The following is a 17,990-nucleotide window of genomic DNA, read 5'->3' as shown; positions in this document are numbered from 1 at the left end:
AGGTCACACAGCGAGTTTGATTCCACCATCTCTGTGTGGAGTTTGCATGTTCTCCCCGTGCATGCGTGGGGTTTTTTCCGGGTACTCCGGTTTCCTCCCACATTCCGAAAACATGCTAGGTTAATTAGCCACTTCAAATTGTCCATAGGTATGAATGTGAGTGTGAATGGTTGTTTGTCTATATGTGCCCTGTGATTGGCCGGCCACCAGTCCAGGGTGTACCCCGCCTGGGATAGGCTCCATCACCCCCGTGAAAATGAATGAATGAAAATGAATAAATAGTAGTCATGCCAAAATGTTGTGTTGCTGCTGGATGTTCATAGTATCCAAGTCGTACGCCAAGTTTCTTTTCTAAAAGAGGAAGCTTTAAGACAACAATGAAGGCTTGAAATCACGGCTACCTCCACTTCTGTTCTTCGCAGTGATCATTTCACTGACTATAGGGGTGTTATTTCATGTCTTGAGGGCTCTAATCATGTTAAAAATTGCATTTAGAAGGTCATAAACAAGCTTTCAATGTTTTATATGTCTTATTTTCTCATATTATGTCTACTATATCAGGTAACAGGAGTGTAAAGGTGACTATAGGGGTGTTATTTCATGTCTCAACAGCTCTAATCATGTTAAAAATTGCATTTAGAAGGTCATACACAAGCTTTCTATGTTTTATATGTCTTATTTTCTCATATTATGTCCACTATATCGGGTAACAGGAGTGTAAAGGTGACTATAGGGGTGTTATTTCATGTCTTGAGAGCTCTAATGTTAAAAATTGCATTTAGAAGGTCATAAACAAGTTTTATATGTTTTCTATGTCTTATTGTCTCTTATTGTGTCTACTATATTGGGTAACAGGAGTGTAAAGGTGACTATAGGGGTGTTATGTCATGTCTCGAGAGCTCTAATAATGTTAAAAATTGCATTTAGAAGGTCACAAACAAGCTTTCTATGTTTTTTTGTCTTATTTTCTCATATTATGTCCACTATATTGGGTAACAGGAGTGTAAAGATGACTATAGGGGTGTTATTTCATGTCTTGAGAGCTCTAATGTTAAAAATTGCATTTAGAAGGTAATAAACAAGTTTTATATGTTTTATATGTCTTATTTTCTCATATTATGTCTACTATATCAGGTAACAGGAGTGTAAAGGTGACTATAGGGGTGTTATGTCATGTCTCGAGAGCTCTAATAATGTTAAAAATTGCATTTAGAAGGTCACAAACAAGCTTTCTATGTTTCATATGTCTTATTTTCTCATATTATGTCTACTATATCGGGTAACAGTAGTGTAAAGGTGACTATAGGGGTGTTATGTCATGTCTTGAGAGCTCTAATGTTAAAAATTGCATTTAAAAGGTCATAAACAAGTTTTATATGTCTTATTTTCTCATATTATGTCTACTGTATCAGGTAACAGGAGTGTAAAGGTGACTATAGGGGTGTTATTTCATGTCTATGTCTACTATACTATGTCTACTATATTGGGTAACAGTAGTGTAAAGGTGACTATAGGGGTGTTATGTCATGTCTTGAGGGCTCTAATAATGTAAAAAAAGTGCAACTGAACTAGCTAGCTGGCTGTAGTAGGGAATGCCAAATATCCACAGAAGCTACTGAAGCCAAGGTAATCATGTCAGGGACCCTTTAAGACGTGCAGACGAGCTGCCAATGCAGGCTCCTCAAGCGGGCGTAGTGAATGCCATAGCAGGAGGCGCACTGTACCTCCTCGCTCTCCTTTTGGAAGCACGGCATGCTGACGACATATTCAGAGTGGCGGGTGGGAAGAAGGTCTTTTGAGGGATGTTTCTGAAGAGGTGCTTGAGTCAAAAAAAGCTGCTAAAGGTGTTGATGAAAGATTGCTATTTCATTTCATTCTGGTATTTCATCTTTTGGGGAGTCTACTTTATGTCCTTTGTCTTCATTTCGCTATCATTTAGGTTTAAGTTCATACTGACACTAAAACTCCTCGCACATTTTATACGCACGCGAAGCCATTTTTTTTTTTATCCGACATTGGGGGTGCCCACAACCAATGTCTTCAGGGCCCAAGGGTAAAGCATTGGAGGTTTCAGCCTTTCATCCACATGGATACACTTTGTAACATAATTAGAGCCCTCCAGACATGGACATAACACCCCTATAGTCGCCTTTACACTCCTGTTACCCAATATAGTAGACATAATATGAGGAAAATATGATATATAAGGCATAGAAAACCTGTTTACCACCTTTTAAATATGCTTTTTAACATTATTAGAGCCCTCTAGACATGAAATAACACCCCTATAGTCACCTCTACACTCCTATTGCCAATATAGTAGACGTAATAAGTGTAAATATGATATATAAAGGCATAGAAAACCTGTTTACCACCTCCTAAGATTGTTTATGACCTTTTAAATTAACTTTTTAACATTAGAGCTCTCAAGACATGAAATAACACCCCTATAGTGACCTTTACATTCCTGTTACGCAATATAGTAGACATAATTTGTGAAAATAAGACATAAAAAACATAGAAAGCTTGTTTATGACCTTCTAAAATTACTTTTTAACATTATTAGAGCTCTCAAGATACAAAATAACACCCCTATAGTCTCCTTTACATTCCTGTTACGCAATATAGTAGACATAATTTGTGAAAATAAGACATAAAAACATAGAAAGCTTGTTTGTGACCTTCTAAAATTACTTTTTAACATTATTAGAGCTCTCAAAACACAAAATAACACCCCTATAGTCACCTTTACATTCCTGTTACGCAATATAGTAGACATAATTTGTGAAAATAAGACATAAAAACATAGAAAGCTTGTTTATGACCTTCTAAATGTACTTTTTAACATTATTAGAGCTCTCAAAACACAAAATAACACCCCTATAGTCACCTTTACATTCCTGTTACGCAATATAGTAGACATAATTTGTGAAAATAAGACATATAAAACATAGAAAGCTTGTTTGTGACCTAAAATTACTTTCTAACATTATTAGAGCTCTCAAGACACAAAATAACACCCCTATAGTCACCTTTACATTCCTGTTACACAATATAGTAGACATAATTTGTGAAAATAAGACATATAAAACATAGAAAGCTTGTTTGTGACCTTCTAAATGAACTTTTTAACATGATTAGAGCCCTCTATACATGAAATAACACCCCTATAGTCACCTTTACACTCCTGTTACCCAATATAGTAGACATAATTTGCGACAATAAGACATATAAAACATAGAAAGCTTTTTTGTGACCTTCTAAATGAACTTTTTAACATGATTAGAGCCCTCTATACATGAAATAACACCCCTATAGTCACCTTTACATTCCTGTTACACAATATAGTAGACATAATTTGTGAAAATAAGACATAAAAAAACATAGAAAGCTTGTTTATGACCTTCTAAAATTTCTCTTTAACATTATTAGAGCTCTCAAAACACAAAATAACACCCCTATAGTCACCTTTACACTCCTGTTACCCAATATAGTAGACATAATTTGTGAAAATAAGACATTTCAGACGTAATAAAGACTGTCTGGGGTTTCAGAGTCAGAGTTTTAGCTTGTTGTGGTAGCAGCCTTTAGTTGTGGCCAGCGGCGGGCACACCTGTGAGGTGGATGGATTATTAATCGACTGTGGTTCAATAACGACAGTGTACTGCATTTTGCCATAGTGTAGACACACTAAATCTATGTACTGAAAAGTCCGAGTACGCTAAGTGTGCACTTACGCACTGACTAAGTGTGAGTACGCAGAGTTTGTGTAATATTCGATGTTATTGTTTCTCACGATAACAGGATGGTGGAGCGGAGTAGAGAACACGAAAGAGAGAGAGAGAGCATGAAAGAAACGTGATGAGTGATAGAGAGTACATATATAGTACTATATATATCTACAGTATGTACTGTATGTACAGCTGTTGTGTTCTATACTTTTATGATAATTGGGGGTTGATACTTCATCAACGATACGACAGCATTAGCATCACTTTGACATGGTTGTCCAAAACGAGCGGGTTCCGTCCTTCCGGGAGTTTCCCGAGCCCGTAGTACTCGTTGGAGGAACACGACTGCAAATATTATGAAATATTACCACATGGTATTTATGCTAATAGCATGTATTGCATGTATATAATAACATGACATTCATTCCTGCGTCCATTTCAACACAAAACTGTTGGCTTCTTTTGTAAGAAAATAAAGTTGTAGCGTCGTCGGGATGAGAAGGAACTCGAACCTTTTGTTGGAAAAATATGACATTCTCAAGGATTTCCTTGTTTCTGATTTTAGGAAGGACGTCTTTAGGAGACAGGCAAGGAAAAGTTGGATCTGTGATTGGGAATTGATACGTTTCATTTCCTGGGAATGCAAATGGGATAGATTCAGTGGAACGGCCCCGCCCCCTAAAAGGCCCAGCTTGGGTCCAGTCTGGGTCCAGCCTGGATTCCAGCATGGGTCCTGCAAGGGTTCAAGTTGGGTCCAGCTTAGGTTCCAGGTTGGGCCTTGCATGGGTACAGCTTGGGCCCATCATGGGTCCTGCACGGGTCCTGCATGGTTTTCCATCATGGGTCCACCTTGGGCCCATCATGGGTCCAGCTTGGGCCCATCATGGGTCCAGCTTGGGTCCATCATGGGTCCATCATGGGTCCTGCATGGTTTCCATCATGGGTCCACCTTGGGCCCATCATGGGTCCACCTTGGGCCCATCATGGGTCCAGCTTGGGTCCATCATGGGTCCTGCATGGTTTCCATCATGGGTCCACCTTGGGCCCATCATGGGTCCTGCACAGGTCCTGCATGGTTTCCATCATGGGTCCACCTTGGGCCCATCATGGGTCCACCTTGGGCCCATCATGGGTCCTGCACAGGTCCTGCATGGTTTCCATCATGGGTCCAGCTTGAGTCCAGCTTGGGCCCATCATGGTTCTGCACGGGTCCTGCAGGGTTCCCGGCATGGGTCTAGCTTGGTCCCATCATGGGTCCCGCTTGGTTACCATCATGGGTCCAGCTTGAGCCCATCATGGGTCCTGCATGGTTTCCATCATGGGTCCAGCTTGGGCCCATCATGGATCCTGTATGGATTCCAGATTGGGCCCAGCACAGGTCCAGCTTGGGCCCATCATGGTCCTGCACGGGTCCTGCATGGTTTCCATCATGGGTCCACCTTGGGCCCATCATGGGTCCAGCTTGGGTCCATCATGGGTCCATCATGGGTCCTGCATGGTTTCCATCATGGGTCCACCTTGGGCCCATCATGGGTCCACCTTGGGCCCATCATGGGTCCAGCTTGGGTCCATCATGGGTCCTGCATGGTTTCCATCATGGGTCCACCTTGGGCCCATCATGGGTCCTGCACAGGTCCTGCATGGTTTCCATCATGGGTCCACCTTGGGCCCATCATGGGTCCACCTTGGGCCCATCATGGGTCCTGCACAGGTCCTGCATGGTTTCCATCATGGGTCCAGCTTGAGTCCAGCTTGGGCCCATCATGGTTCTGCACGGGTCCTGCATGGTTCCCGGCATGGGTCTAGCTTGGTCCCATCATGGGTCCCGCTTGGTTACCATCATGGGTCCAGCTTGGGCCCATCATGGTCCTGCACGGGTCCTGCATGGTTTCCATCATGGGTCCAGCTTGGGCCCATCATGGATCCTGTATGGATTCCAGATTGGGCCCAGCACAGGTCCAGCTTGGGCCCATCATGGTCCTGCACGGGTCCTGCATGGTTTCCATCATGGGTCCACCTTGGGCCCATCATGGGTCCAGCATGGGGGTCCAGCTTGGGCCCATCATGGTCCTGCACGGGTGCTGCATGGTTTCCATCATGGGTCCAGCTTGGTCCCATCATGGGTCCCGCATGGTTTCCATCATGGGTCCAGCTTGGGCCCATCATGGGTCCCGCATGGTTTCCATCATGGGTCCAGCTTGGGCCTATCATGGATCCTGTATGGATTCCAGATTGGGCCCAGCACAGGTCCAGCTTGGGGCCAACATAGGTCCTGCATGGTTTCCATCATGGGTCCAGCTTGGGTCCTGCATGGAGTCGAGCATGGGTCCAGCTTGGCCCCATCATGGGTCCTGCATGGGTCCAGCTTGGCCCCATCATGGGTCCTGCATGGGCCCATCATGGGTCATGCATGGTTTCTATCATGGGTCCAGCTTGGGCCCATCATGGATCCTGTATGGATTCCAGATGGGGCCCAGCCCGGGTCCAGCTTGGGGTCTATGGCAAGTGAAGCAACGGACTGTCCTTCAGACGACCCCCAAAAGCGCATGAAAGGTCGGCGTAGTCGTGCGTGTGTAAGCCGTGTAGTTTCCGTGTAGTTTCCGTGTAGAATGCGAATCCGATCCTAATGGCTGAGGAAGTCGATGCCGGCCTTGACGGTGCGGCCGGTGGCCACGTCCACCGCCATCGCCCGAATCTCCGTGTCGCCAAACTGCATGAGCGTCTGGATTTCACGGCGCGGGGCTGTGCTCTCCGTTCCGCTAACATCCAGGCGAAGCGTCCCGCACTTCTTGACGCCGGACTCGCTGATGAAGGCCACGCCCTCCTTCTCGGCGCAGTAGACGTGGATGACGATGACCTGCTGCGAGGGCTTCGCCGGCGTGTAGCTGCGCTTCACCAGCTCGCCCAGCGCCACCGACTGGTCGGCCGAGATGAAGGTGTCGAAGACGTCGGTGCACCAGCGCGTGCCGTCCTTCACCAGCAGCTTCTCCGACGGGTGCTTTCCCTCCACGAAGCGATTGAGGACGCCCACGCCGTACGTGAGCGGGGAACGCCGCACTTTGATGATGCCGGGGTCCAGGCCGAAGAGCACGGCGCCCTTGAGGATGGTGAGGCCCACGTCGTGGGGGATGATGATGCGGCTGCGGCCGTGGAGCATGTTCTGGACCGCTTGCTGGAGAAGAGGCGACTCGGCAAAACCTCCCACCAGGAAAAGGAACTTGATGTTGCTCACCTCGGGTTTCTCGAAGAGCTCATCTGAAGGAAAGAGCCAGCGTGGATCAATTTCACCGATTCATTCACTTATTACACATGTATTGATTTTTTTGTATATTTTTATCAAACAGCAACAACTCCAATACTCATTTTGAACCTTGGTTAGCATACGCCCTGGTTAGCATATTTTTCAGTTCGTGTCAAAAACGTAATTTGCCTCAGCTAACAATTTCCATATGTATTTATTTTTTTGTATATTTTATCAAACAGCACTCCAATACTCATTTTGAACCTTGGTTAGCATACGCCCTGGTTAGCATATTTTTCAGTTCGTGTCAAAAACGTAATTTGCCTCAGCTAACAATTTCCATATGTATTTATTTTTTTGTATATTTTATCAAACAGCACTCCAATACTCATTTTGAACCTTGGTTAGCATACGCCCTGGTTAGCATATTTTTCAGTTCGTGTCAAAAACGTAATTTGCCTCAGCTAACAATTTCCATATGTATTTATTTTTTTTGTATATTTTATCAAACAGCACTCCAATACTCATTTTGAACCTTGGTTAGCATACGCCCTGGTTAGCATATTTTTCAGTTTATGTCAAAAACGTAATTTGCCTCAGCTTGTTTACATTTTCCCACGGCTGCTGCTGATTTTTACATAGAATATCTCCATCTTTCATATGCATAACCGATTTCCATATGTATTTATTTTTTTGTATATTTTATCAAACAGTACTAAAATACAATTTTTTTTTTTTTTACATAGAATATCTGTTTTTCATATGCATAGCCGATTTCCATCTATACTTATTACAGATGTATTTATTTTTTGTATATTTTTATCAAACAGCACTCCAATACTCATTTTGAACCTTGGTTAGCATACGCCCCGGTTAGCAATATTTTTCAGTTCATGTCAAAAATGTAATTTGCCTCAGTTCGTTGACATTTTCCCATGACTGCTGCTGATTTTTACATAGAATATCTGTTTTTCATATGCATAACCGATTTCCATATGTATTTATTTTTTTTTGTATATTTTATCAAACAGTACTAAAAAACGAAATTTAATTTTTTTTTGGTAGAATATCTGTTTTTCATATGCATAGCCGATTTCCATCTATACTTATTACAGATGTATTTATTTTTTTGTATATTTTTATCAAACAGCACTCCAATACTCATTTTGAACCTTGGTTAGCATACGCCCTGGTTAGCATATTTTTCAGTTCATGTCAAAAATGTAATTTGCCTCAGTTCGTTGACATTTTCCGACGGCTGCTGCTGATCATGCATTTTTTAAAATCTCATATACATAACCGATTTAGCAAATAGTACCACTTCCACATGGAATGGGAGGAGAACCTTTTTAACATTGCGTGACACTGAAGTCTAGCAACCCGCTGTACTTGCAAGTGCGTGCTATCTGCTTGCAAAAACATGGGCAAAATTTGGTGTATTGGGGATGAAGTTCCAAGAAACCGGTGTTGAGGCCCAAAGGCAAACGTTAGCATTGTCGTATGTTTGGTGCCGATACGCTACTAAGCCATGACAGGGTGCGTGGCGTGTGATACGGGGCGTGCGTCTTACTCAGGTGCTGAATGATGTGGTCAATGGTGGGCTTGAAAAGGGAATTCATGGCATCGGGACTCATCCTCAGCATCCCCTGAGATGACCATTTAACAAAGTCCACACTGGAGACAAAACAAAGCATCATTATAAGCAGCGGGTGTCAACATTATCATCTATATGGACATTTTGGATGTATTTTTTTGTCAAATACCACCACCATATTTTACCCCGCCTCTTGCCCCAAGGCAGCTGGGATAGGCTCCAGCACACCCGCGAAAATGAATGAATGAAAACGAATGAATAGTAGTCATGCCAAAATGTTGTGTTGCTGCTGGATGTTCATAGTATCCAAGTCGTACACCAAGTTTCTTTTCTAAAAGAGGAAGCTTTACGACAACAATGAAGGCTTGAAATCACGGCTACCTCCAGTTCTGTTCTTCGCAGTGATCATTTCACTGACTATAGGGGTGTTATTTCATGTCTCGAGAGCTCTAATACTGTTAAAAATTGCATTTAGAAGGTCATAAACAAGTTTTTTTTGTTTTTTTTTCTTATTTTCTCATATTATGTCTACTATATTGGGTAACAGGAGTGTAGAGGTGACTATAGGGGTGTTATTTCATGTCTCGAGAGCTCTAATAATGTTAAAAATTGCATTTAGAAGGTCATACACAAGCTTTCTATGTTTTATATGTCTTATTTTCTCATATTATGTCTACTATATTGGGTAACAGGAGTGTAAAGGTGACTATAGGGGTGTTATTTCATGTCTCGAGAGCTCTAATAATGTTAACAATTGCATTTAGAAGGTCATAAACAAGCTTTCTATGTTTTATATGTCTTATTTTCTCATATTATGTCTATTATATTGGGTAACAGGAGTGTAAAGGTGACTATAGGGGTGTTATTTCATGTCTCGAGAGCTCTAATAATGTTAAAAATTGCATTTAGAAGGTCATAAACAAGCTTTCTATGTTTTATATGTCTTATTTTCTCATATTATGTCTACTATATTGGGTAACAGGAGTGTAGAGGTGACTATAGGGGTGTTATTTCATGTCTCAAGAGCTCTAATAATGTTAAAAATTGCATTTAGAAGGTCATTAACAAGCTTTCTATGTTTTATATGTCTTATTTTCTCATGTTATGTCTACTATATTGGGTAACAGGAGTGTAAAGGTGACTATAGGGGTGTTATTTCATGTCTCGAGAGCTCTAATAATGTTAAAAGTTGCATTTAGAATGTCATAAACAAGCTTTCTATGTTTTATATGTCTTATTTTCTCATATTATGTCTACTATATTGGGTAACAGGAGTGTAAAGGTGACTATAGGGGTGTTATTTCATGTCTCGAGAGCTCTAATAATGTTAAAAAATGCATTTAGAAGGTCATACACAAGCTTTCTATGTTTTATATGTCTTATTTTCTCATGTTATGTCTACTATATTGGGTAACAGGAGTGTAGAGGTGACTATAGGGGTGTTATTTCATGTCTCGAGAGCTCTAATAATGTTAAAAATTGCATTTAGAAGGTCATACACAAGCTTTCTTGAAATGAATGAATGAATGAATATTTTTCAATATTTTACTTCATACTGACTGACATGACCAGGGAGTGTCCATCCCTGTCGGCAGCCACAAGAGGGCGCTCTAAGGCTTGTCACCACTGAGCTGCCTGTGCTCAGTGTTGCAGCTCCAACTGTTTCGACTTTCTTATCTCAAAATTTTTACTTTTTATCTCGTAATTTCAACTTTTTATCTTGTAATTTTGACTTTCTATCTCGTAATTTTGACTTTCTTATCTCATAATGTCGACTTTTTAATCTTGTTATTTCTACTTTTTATCTTATTTAGATTTTTTATCTCGTTATTTTGACTTTTATCTTGTTATTTCAACTTTTTATCTTGTTATTTAGATTTTTTATCTTGTTATTTCAACTTTCTATCTCATAATTTCGACTTTTTATCTCGTAGTTTCGACGTACCATAGGGATCATTTCTATTTTCAGTGGCGGAAACGGGCTTCCGTACTATTCAGGTCATGAAGATATCAGAAAGATCAGCATCACGGTTTAAAATTGGCCAAATTCTTCCTGGTGGACTCACTTGCTTTTGCGAAGGGCGTGTTCAACGCTGTGACCCCTGAACTTTTTGTAGTAGTCGATGAAGGAGAATGGCAAGTTAATATTGAGGGGGTTGGTCCTGCCAGGCGCTGCTGCTCGTTTCCGTGACTCGAAGGCGATCATCAGGTCCACCCAAGCGGCCGGTCTCTTGATTTTGAACTGGTCGATGAAATCCTGCCCAAAGATCTGACACAGCAGCTTCTCAAACTCATAGTCGATCCCCAGAGAGCCGTACGGTCCGCCTAGATGTGGAAGAATGTTGATTGAAAAGCCAGGGATGCCACCGTAGTTGGAGAAAACATCAACGTTACCCGAAGCCTTGTAAAGCTCCTTCAGGTGGCCCTCGGGGAGGCGGATCTGATGGACGGTCAGGTCCACCGTCCCTCCGCCGCAGTCTACCACCACGTAACGGTCACCTGCACATACACACCGTCAGGTCAAGCAGACGTTATCTTTGCTGTTTAGGTAAAAAAAAAAACTGTTTGCCACCTTCTAAATAGACTTTTTAACATGATTAGAGCTCTCTAGACATGAAATAACACCCCTATAGTCACCTTTACTCTCCTTACAGTAGACATATTAAGAGAAACAAGACGTAGAAAACCTGTTTACCACCTTCAAAATACACTTTAACACAATTAGAGCCCTCTAGACATGAAATAACACCCCTATAGTCAGCTTTACTCTCCTTATACAATACAGTAGACATATTAAGAGAAACAAGACATAGAAAACCTGTTTACCACCTTCAAAATACAGTTTTTAACATGATTAGAGCCCTCTAGACATGAAATAACACCCCTATAGTCATCTTTACTTTCCTTATACAATACAGTAGACATATTAAGAGAAACAAGACATAGAAAACCTGTTTACCACCTTCCAAATACACGTTTAACATGATTAGAGCCCTCTAGACATGAAATAACACCCCTATAGTCACATTTTACTCTCCTATTATCCAATAGAGTAGAAATAATAAGAGAAATAAGACATAGAAAACCTGTTTACCACCTTCAAAATACAGTTTTTAACATGGTTAGAGCCCTCTAGACATGAAATAACACCCCTATAGTCACATTTTACTCTCCTATTATCCAATAGACTCAAAATAATAAGAGAAATAATCATAGAAAACCTGTTTACCACCTTTTAAATAGACTTTTTAACATGATTAGAGCCCTCTAGACATGCAATAACACCCCTATAGTCATATTTACACTCCTATTATCCTGTAGAGTAGACATAATAAGAGAAATAAGACATAGAAAACCTGTTTACCACCTTCTAAATACACTTTTTTAACATGATTAGAGCCCTCTAGACATGAAATAACACCCCTATAGCCACATTTTACTCTCCTATTATCCAATAGAGTGAAAATAATAAGAGAAATAATCATAGAAAACCTGTTTACCACCTTCTAAATACACTTTTAACATGATTAGAGCCCTCTAGACATGAAATAACACCCCTATAGTCATATTTACACTCCTATTATCCTGTAGAGTAGAAATAATAAGAAAAATAAGACATATAAAACCTGTTTACCACCTTCTAAATAGACTTTTTAACATGATTAGAGCCCTCTAGACATGAAATAACACCCCTATAGTCACATTTTACTCTCCTATTATCCAATAGAGTAAAAATAATAAGAGAAATAACCATAGAAAACCTGTTTACCACCTTTTAAATAGACTTTTTAACATGATTAGAGCCCTCTAGACATGAAATAACACCCCTATAGTCATATTTACACTCATATTATCCTGTAGAGTAGAAATAATAAGAGAAATAAGACATAGAAAACCTGTTTACCACCTTTTAAATAGACTTTTTAACATGATTAGAGCCCTCTAGACTTGAAATAACACCCCTATAGTCATATTTACACTCCTATTATCCTGTAGAGTAGAAATAATAAGAGAAATAACCATAGAAAACCTGTTTACCACCTTTTAAATAGACTTTTTAACATGATTAGAGCCCTCTAGACTTGAAATAACACCCCTATAGTCATATTTACACTCCTATTATCCTGTAGAGTAGAAATAATAAGAGAAATAAGACATAGAAAACCTGTTTACCACCTTTTAAATAGACTTTTTAACATGATTAGAGCCCTCTAGACATGAAATAACACCCCTATAGTCACATTTTACTCTCCTATTATCCAATAGAGTAAAAATAATAAGAGAAATAACCATAGAAAACCTGTTTACCACCTTTTAAATAGACTTTTTAACATGATTAGAGCCCTCTAGACATGAAATAACACCCCTATAGTCATATTTACACTCCTATTATCCTGTAGAGTAGAAATAATAAGAGAAATAACCATAGAAAACCTGTTTACCACCTTTTAAATAGACTTTTTAACATGATTAGAGCCCTCTAGACATGAAATAACACCCCTATAGTCATATTTTACTCTCCTATTATCCAATACAGTAGAAATAATAAGAGAAACAAGACATATAAAACCTGTTTACCACCTTCTAAATACACTTTTAACATGATTAGAGCCCTCTAGACATGAAATAACACCCCTATAGTCACATTTTACTCTCCTATTATCCAATAGAGTAAAAATAACAAGAGAAATAACCATAGAAACCCTGTTTACCACCTTTTAAATAGACTTTTTAACATGATTAGAGCCCTCTAGACTTGAAATAACACCCCTATAGTCATATTTACACTCCTATTATCCTGTAGAGTAGAAATAATAAGAGAAATAACCATAGAAAACCTGTTTACCACCTTTTAAATAGACTTTTTAACATGATTAGAGCCCTCTAGACATGAAATAACACCCCTATAGTCATATTTTACTCTCCTATTATCCAATACAGTAGAAATAATAAGAGAAACAAGACATATAAAACCTGTTTACCACCTTCTAAATACACTTTTAACATGATTAGAGCCCTCTAGACATGAAATAACACCCCTATAGTCACATTTTACTCTCCTTATCCAATACAGTAGACATATTAAAAGAAACAAGACATAGAAAACCTGTTAACCACCTTCTAAATACACTTTTAACATGATTAGAGCCCTCTAGACATGAAATAACACCCCTATAGTCATATTTACACTCCTATTATCCAATAGAATAGTAATAATAAGAGAAAGAAGACTCTATAGGAGTCCACAACTCAATGTCAAAGGCCCAAAATGAGCACATTAGGTCCCATTTAAATATTGATGTATTTATGCTTCACTAAAAAAACATTAGAAAAAAAAGGCTGCGATTTCAGTTTCACAGGTGGTCCTTGAATGCACCATAGTTGCTTTGAGACAAGTGAGACTTGACTTCATCTTGATCATCTGATCACCGATTAGTGTGTGTGTCGATATAACTGAGCTATATTATAACTGAGTCATTTTTTATTGCAAATGTTTATCTGAAATCGGAGCTAGCAAGGGGCGGGAGTGAGCCGTATGTCAATAATAGACCTTTTTCATGGGCATATGGATTACTTCCAGCATTCTCTTGGCGGTCCCGCGGTATACAGTACAGTAAGGTGAGTATTTTTGCTATGAAAATGTAAATGAGCCTAATAAAGGTCAAAGTTCAGCAGAGGAAAAGTGAAGAAGAAGCAGAAGCAAACAATGAGAGACTCTACCTTCTTCCAGCTCCGACCAAAGCTCCCCTACGACATTCTCCACCAAAAAGGTGCGACTTTGCCGGTTACGTCGAACATGCTCCTTAGCTGCTTGTTAGGAAGAGAGAGAGAGAGAGAGAGAGAGAAGGGGGGGGTTAGTGTTAGGTTTTAGGGGGTGACAAGGGTGGGGGTGGGGGGGTCTGCTCTGTGAAGCTGCGTGGCTCAAATAGAGTGCAAGGCAAGCAGGGATGCCCGTGAATCCAAAACCTACGCCAAGAAGAAGACTTCCATTAAAGACGGTCCCTTGACTTGTCCATCACATAAAAAAAACAACCTTATTAACTGTATTATGGAAAGCAGGAAGTGAACAAATGTAACAGTTACTGATTGTAAATAAAAATAAAAATAAAAATAAAAATAAAAATAAAAATAAAAATAAAAATAAAAATAAAAATAAAAATAAAAATAAAAATAAAAATAAAAATAAAAATAAAAATAAAAATAAAAATAAAAATAAAAATAAAAATAAAAATAAAAATAAAAATAAACATTTTTAAATTACATTTAAAAAAAACAAAAAACAAAACTGAAATTATATTAGGAAAGCAGGAAGTGAACAAAAGTAACAGTTAGTGATTGTAAAAGTACCAGATGGAGGGGTAGGATTTAATAAGCTTTGCTTCTTCCTACTCCTTTTGGACATGTGGAACTGGGAACTGATTATGGGATGCACTCAATTGGAATCTGATGAAAACAAAAATAAAAATAAAAATAAAAATAAAAATTACAAAATGTTTAAAATACATTTAAAAAAAAACAAAAAAACAAAACTTAAACTATATTAGGAAAGCAGGAAGTGAACAAAAGTAACAGTTACTGATTGTAAAAGTACTAGATGGAGGGGTAGGATTTAATAAGCTTTGCTTCTTCCTACTCCTTTTGGACATGTGGAACTGGGAACTGATTATGGGATGCACTCAATTGGAATCTGATGCATGTTCTAATGAAATTAAATCATTACCATTGTTTGTGTTCTGTTCCAATAAAAAAAAATAATGGCTGACCTTTGGTTGACCTATATAAGAAACCAAAAAGTTCATTTTAACTGCACAAAACAGCACAAACAGCACAAACACATGTATACATGCACATGTCATAATTATCCACTTGATTTGATTGATGGATTTATGGATGACGGCATCGAACCTAAATGCAGTACATACATATTTGATGAACATACATAGGTGCAAACATGCATGCATGCGTGTTAGTGTCAATAAAGGTTTGCTCACCATGGCCCGGGGACGCTAGAGGAGGAGGGACATAAAGAATAACGACATCTCTGATGAGGGAATGTCTACGTAGCTTAGGCTTCTAAAACTAGTCAAACACTTCATTTTCAGGGTGTAATACCTTGGGTCATTGTACTTCCCACATTGTCCGTCGGGCTGACGCCATTCTGGGTGCTTTGGTTGCTCAAGTCGACCATCTGGTGGAGGCGGAGCTTGCGGCAGTAGATGGAGGCCGCCTCGGGTTCCAGGGCGATGATGAGTTGCTCTGGGTTTTCGCGCGACACCAGACCGGACTAGATGGACAAAAAAACACAGATGTACTCATTCAATACTGCATTTGATAAAAGAATCATGTGGGGGACAGGAAGCAGGAAGTGACAGAGCATGGAGGAGTGTATGTAGTGTCCAGAAGGTTATGCATTGGAGGGAAATGTTAATGCACACACATGTGCATCTGTTAGCACAATGTAATTACAGCTGTTATTAGAGCCCTCTAGACATGAAATAACACCCCTATAGTCACCTCTACACTCCTATTATTTTATGTATTGCCAATATAGTAGACATAATACGTGAAAATATGATATATAAGGCATAGAAAACCTGTTTACCACCTTCTAAATATGCTTTTTAACATTATTAGAGCCCTCTAGACATGGAATAACACCCCTATAGTCACCTCTACACTCCTATTAGTCAGTATAGTAGAGATAATCAGTGAAAATATGATATATAAGGCATAGAAAACCTGTTTACCACCTTCTAAATATGCTTTTTAACATTATTAGAGCGCTTTAGACATGAAATAACACCCCTATAGTCACTTTTACTCTCCTATTGCCAATATAGTAGACAAAATAAGTGAAAATACGATATTTAAGGCATAGAAAACCTGTTTACCAGCTTCTAAATATGCCTTTTAACTTTATTAGAGCCCTCTAGACATGAAATAACACCCCTATAGTCACCTGTACACTCATATTGCCAATATAGTAGACATAATAAGTGAAAATATGATATACAAAGGCATAGAAAACCTGTTTACCACCTTCTAAATATGCTTTTTAACATTATTAGAGCCCTCTAGACATGGAATAACACCCCTAGAGTCACCTGTACACTCATATTGCCAATATAGTAGACATAATAAGTGAAAATATGATATACAAAGGCATAGAAAACCTGTTTACCACCTTCTAAATATGCTTTTTAACATTATTAGAGTCCTCGAGACATGAAATAACACCCCTATAGTCACCTCTACACTCCTATTGCCAATATAGTAGACAAAATAAGTGAAAATACGATATTTAAGGCATAGAAAACCTGTTTACCAGCTTCTAAATATGCCTTTCAACTTTATTAGAGCCCTCTAGACATGGAATAACACCCCTATAGTCACCTGTACACTCATATTGCCAATATAGTAGACATAATACTTGAAAATAAGACATATAAAACATAGAACGCTTGTTTATGACCTAGTGTTTGGGGATTATTGTGGCAAAATGACATTTGAGAGGATGTAGTACGTGTGCAGAAAAAAAAAAAAGAAGAAGAATTAGAAGAGACTGTGGGCTACCCCATCACCCCCAGGAGACACCTCCCTCCCTTCCTCCACCATGAAGAAAGCCCAGCGCCAATGCTGACTCACTGCAGATGCCCAACCCATCCACTGCATGCTCACGTTGTCTCCACCCCATCCACCACCATCATCATCATCATCATCATCATCATCATCATCCCAGTCTACACACACACACAGCCCTCCTCTTCCTTCCTGGGCCTCATGAAATCCCACATTCCCCTCGTTTTGCCACTTTAACCACACCCACTCACACACACACTCACACACACACACACACAAGCAGGGGCTGTCATGAGGACAAAAGCATGACGTGACTGTGGGAGCAGGCATGCAAAGTGGAGTGAATTGGTCCAATGACAAAGACCAAGGCTTGGGAATACTTCCAGATGAATTGTGGCGTGACCGATTAGAGAAGACGTCATCTGTTCAACATGACGACGGTAGAAGCACGTTCCTATCATTAGCAATATTTACTTCCTGCTCCGATGCTTCAAAGCCAGCCATGCCAACTTACGTAATATGCAACACAGCCCATAATTTCTCCATTAACGACATCTCATTTGGAGCATTTGGACACTTTGCCTCTGCTCAAACTACTGCTTGTTTTACCGCATTTCAGGTTATGACCATTCATGTTATGGCGTTTCATATTATGGCATTTCATTTTATGACATTCCATGTTGTAATGTTTCATGTTATGGCATATCACATTATAATGTTTCATGTTATGGCATTTCATTTTATGACATTCTATGTTGTAATGTTTCATGTTATGGCATCTCACATTATAATGTTTCATGTTATGGCATTTCATTTTATGACATTCTATGTTGTAATGTTTCAT

At 39.5% G+C, this 17,990-nt stretch overlaps 1 protein-coding gene across 3 annotated transcripts in view; it reads right to left on the bottom strand.

Annotated features, from left to right (window-relative positions):
• Window positions 1-1,244: 1,244 nt before the first annotated feature.
• hspa12a (heat shock protein 12A) overlaps window positions 1,245-17,990 on the bottom strand; it is a 40,102-nt gene continuing 23,356 nt past the window's right edge. Inside the window, exons 7-14 of one of the 3 annotated variants that reach the window (XM_058057283.1) lie at window positions 15,680-15,851; window positions 15,559-15,573; window positions 14,288-14,374; window positions 10,961-11,065; window positions 10,633-10,891; window positions 8,543-8,646; window positions 4,770-6,986; window positions 1,245-4,523 (exon numbers count right to left, since the gene is read on the bottom strand). In XM_058057283.1, coding sequence (XP_057913266.1) covers window positions 6,355-6,986; window positions 8,543-8,646; window positions 10,633-10,891; window positions 10,961-11,065; window positions 14,288-14,374; window positions 15,559-15,573; window positions 15,680-15,851 — 1,374 coding nt within the window. In that variant the 3' untranslated portion in view covers window positions 1,245-4,523; window positions 4,770-6,354. The remainder of the gene's footprint in view (window positions 4,524-4,769; window positions 6,987-8,542; window positions 8,647-10,632; window positions 10,892-10,960; window positions 11,066-14,287; window positions 14,375-15,558; window positions 15,574-15,679; window positions 15,852-17,990) is intronic. The other 2 variants (XM_058057285.1, XM_058057284.1) reach the window with 2 other exon arrangements.

This window comes from Doryrhamphus excisus, chromosome 19 (genome assembly GCF_030265055.1).
Source record: "Doryrhamphus excisus isolate RoL2022-K1 chromosome 19, RoL_Dexc_1.0, whole genome shotgun sequence".
NCBI lineage: Eukaryota > Metazoa > Chordata > Actinopteri > Syngnathiformes > Syngnathidae > Doryrhamphus > Doryrhamphus excisus.
Note: the sequence above shows the minus strand (reverse complement) of the source record. Positions and strands in the feature narration are given on the sequence as shown.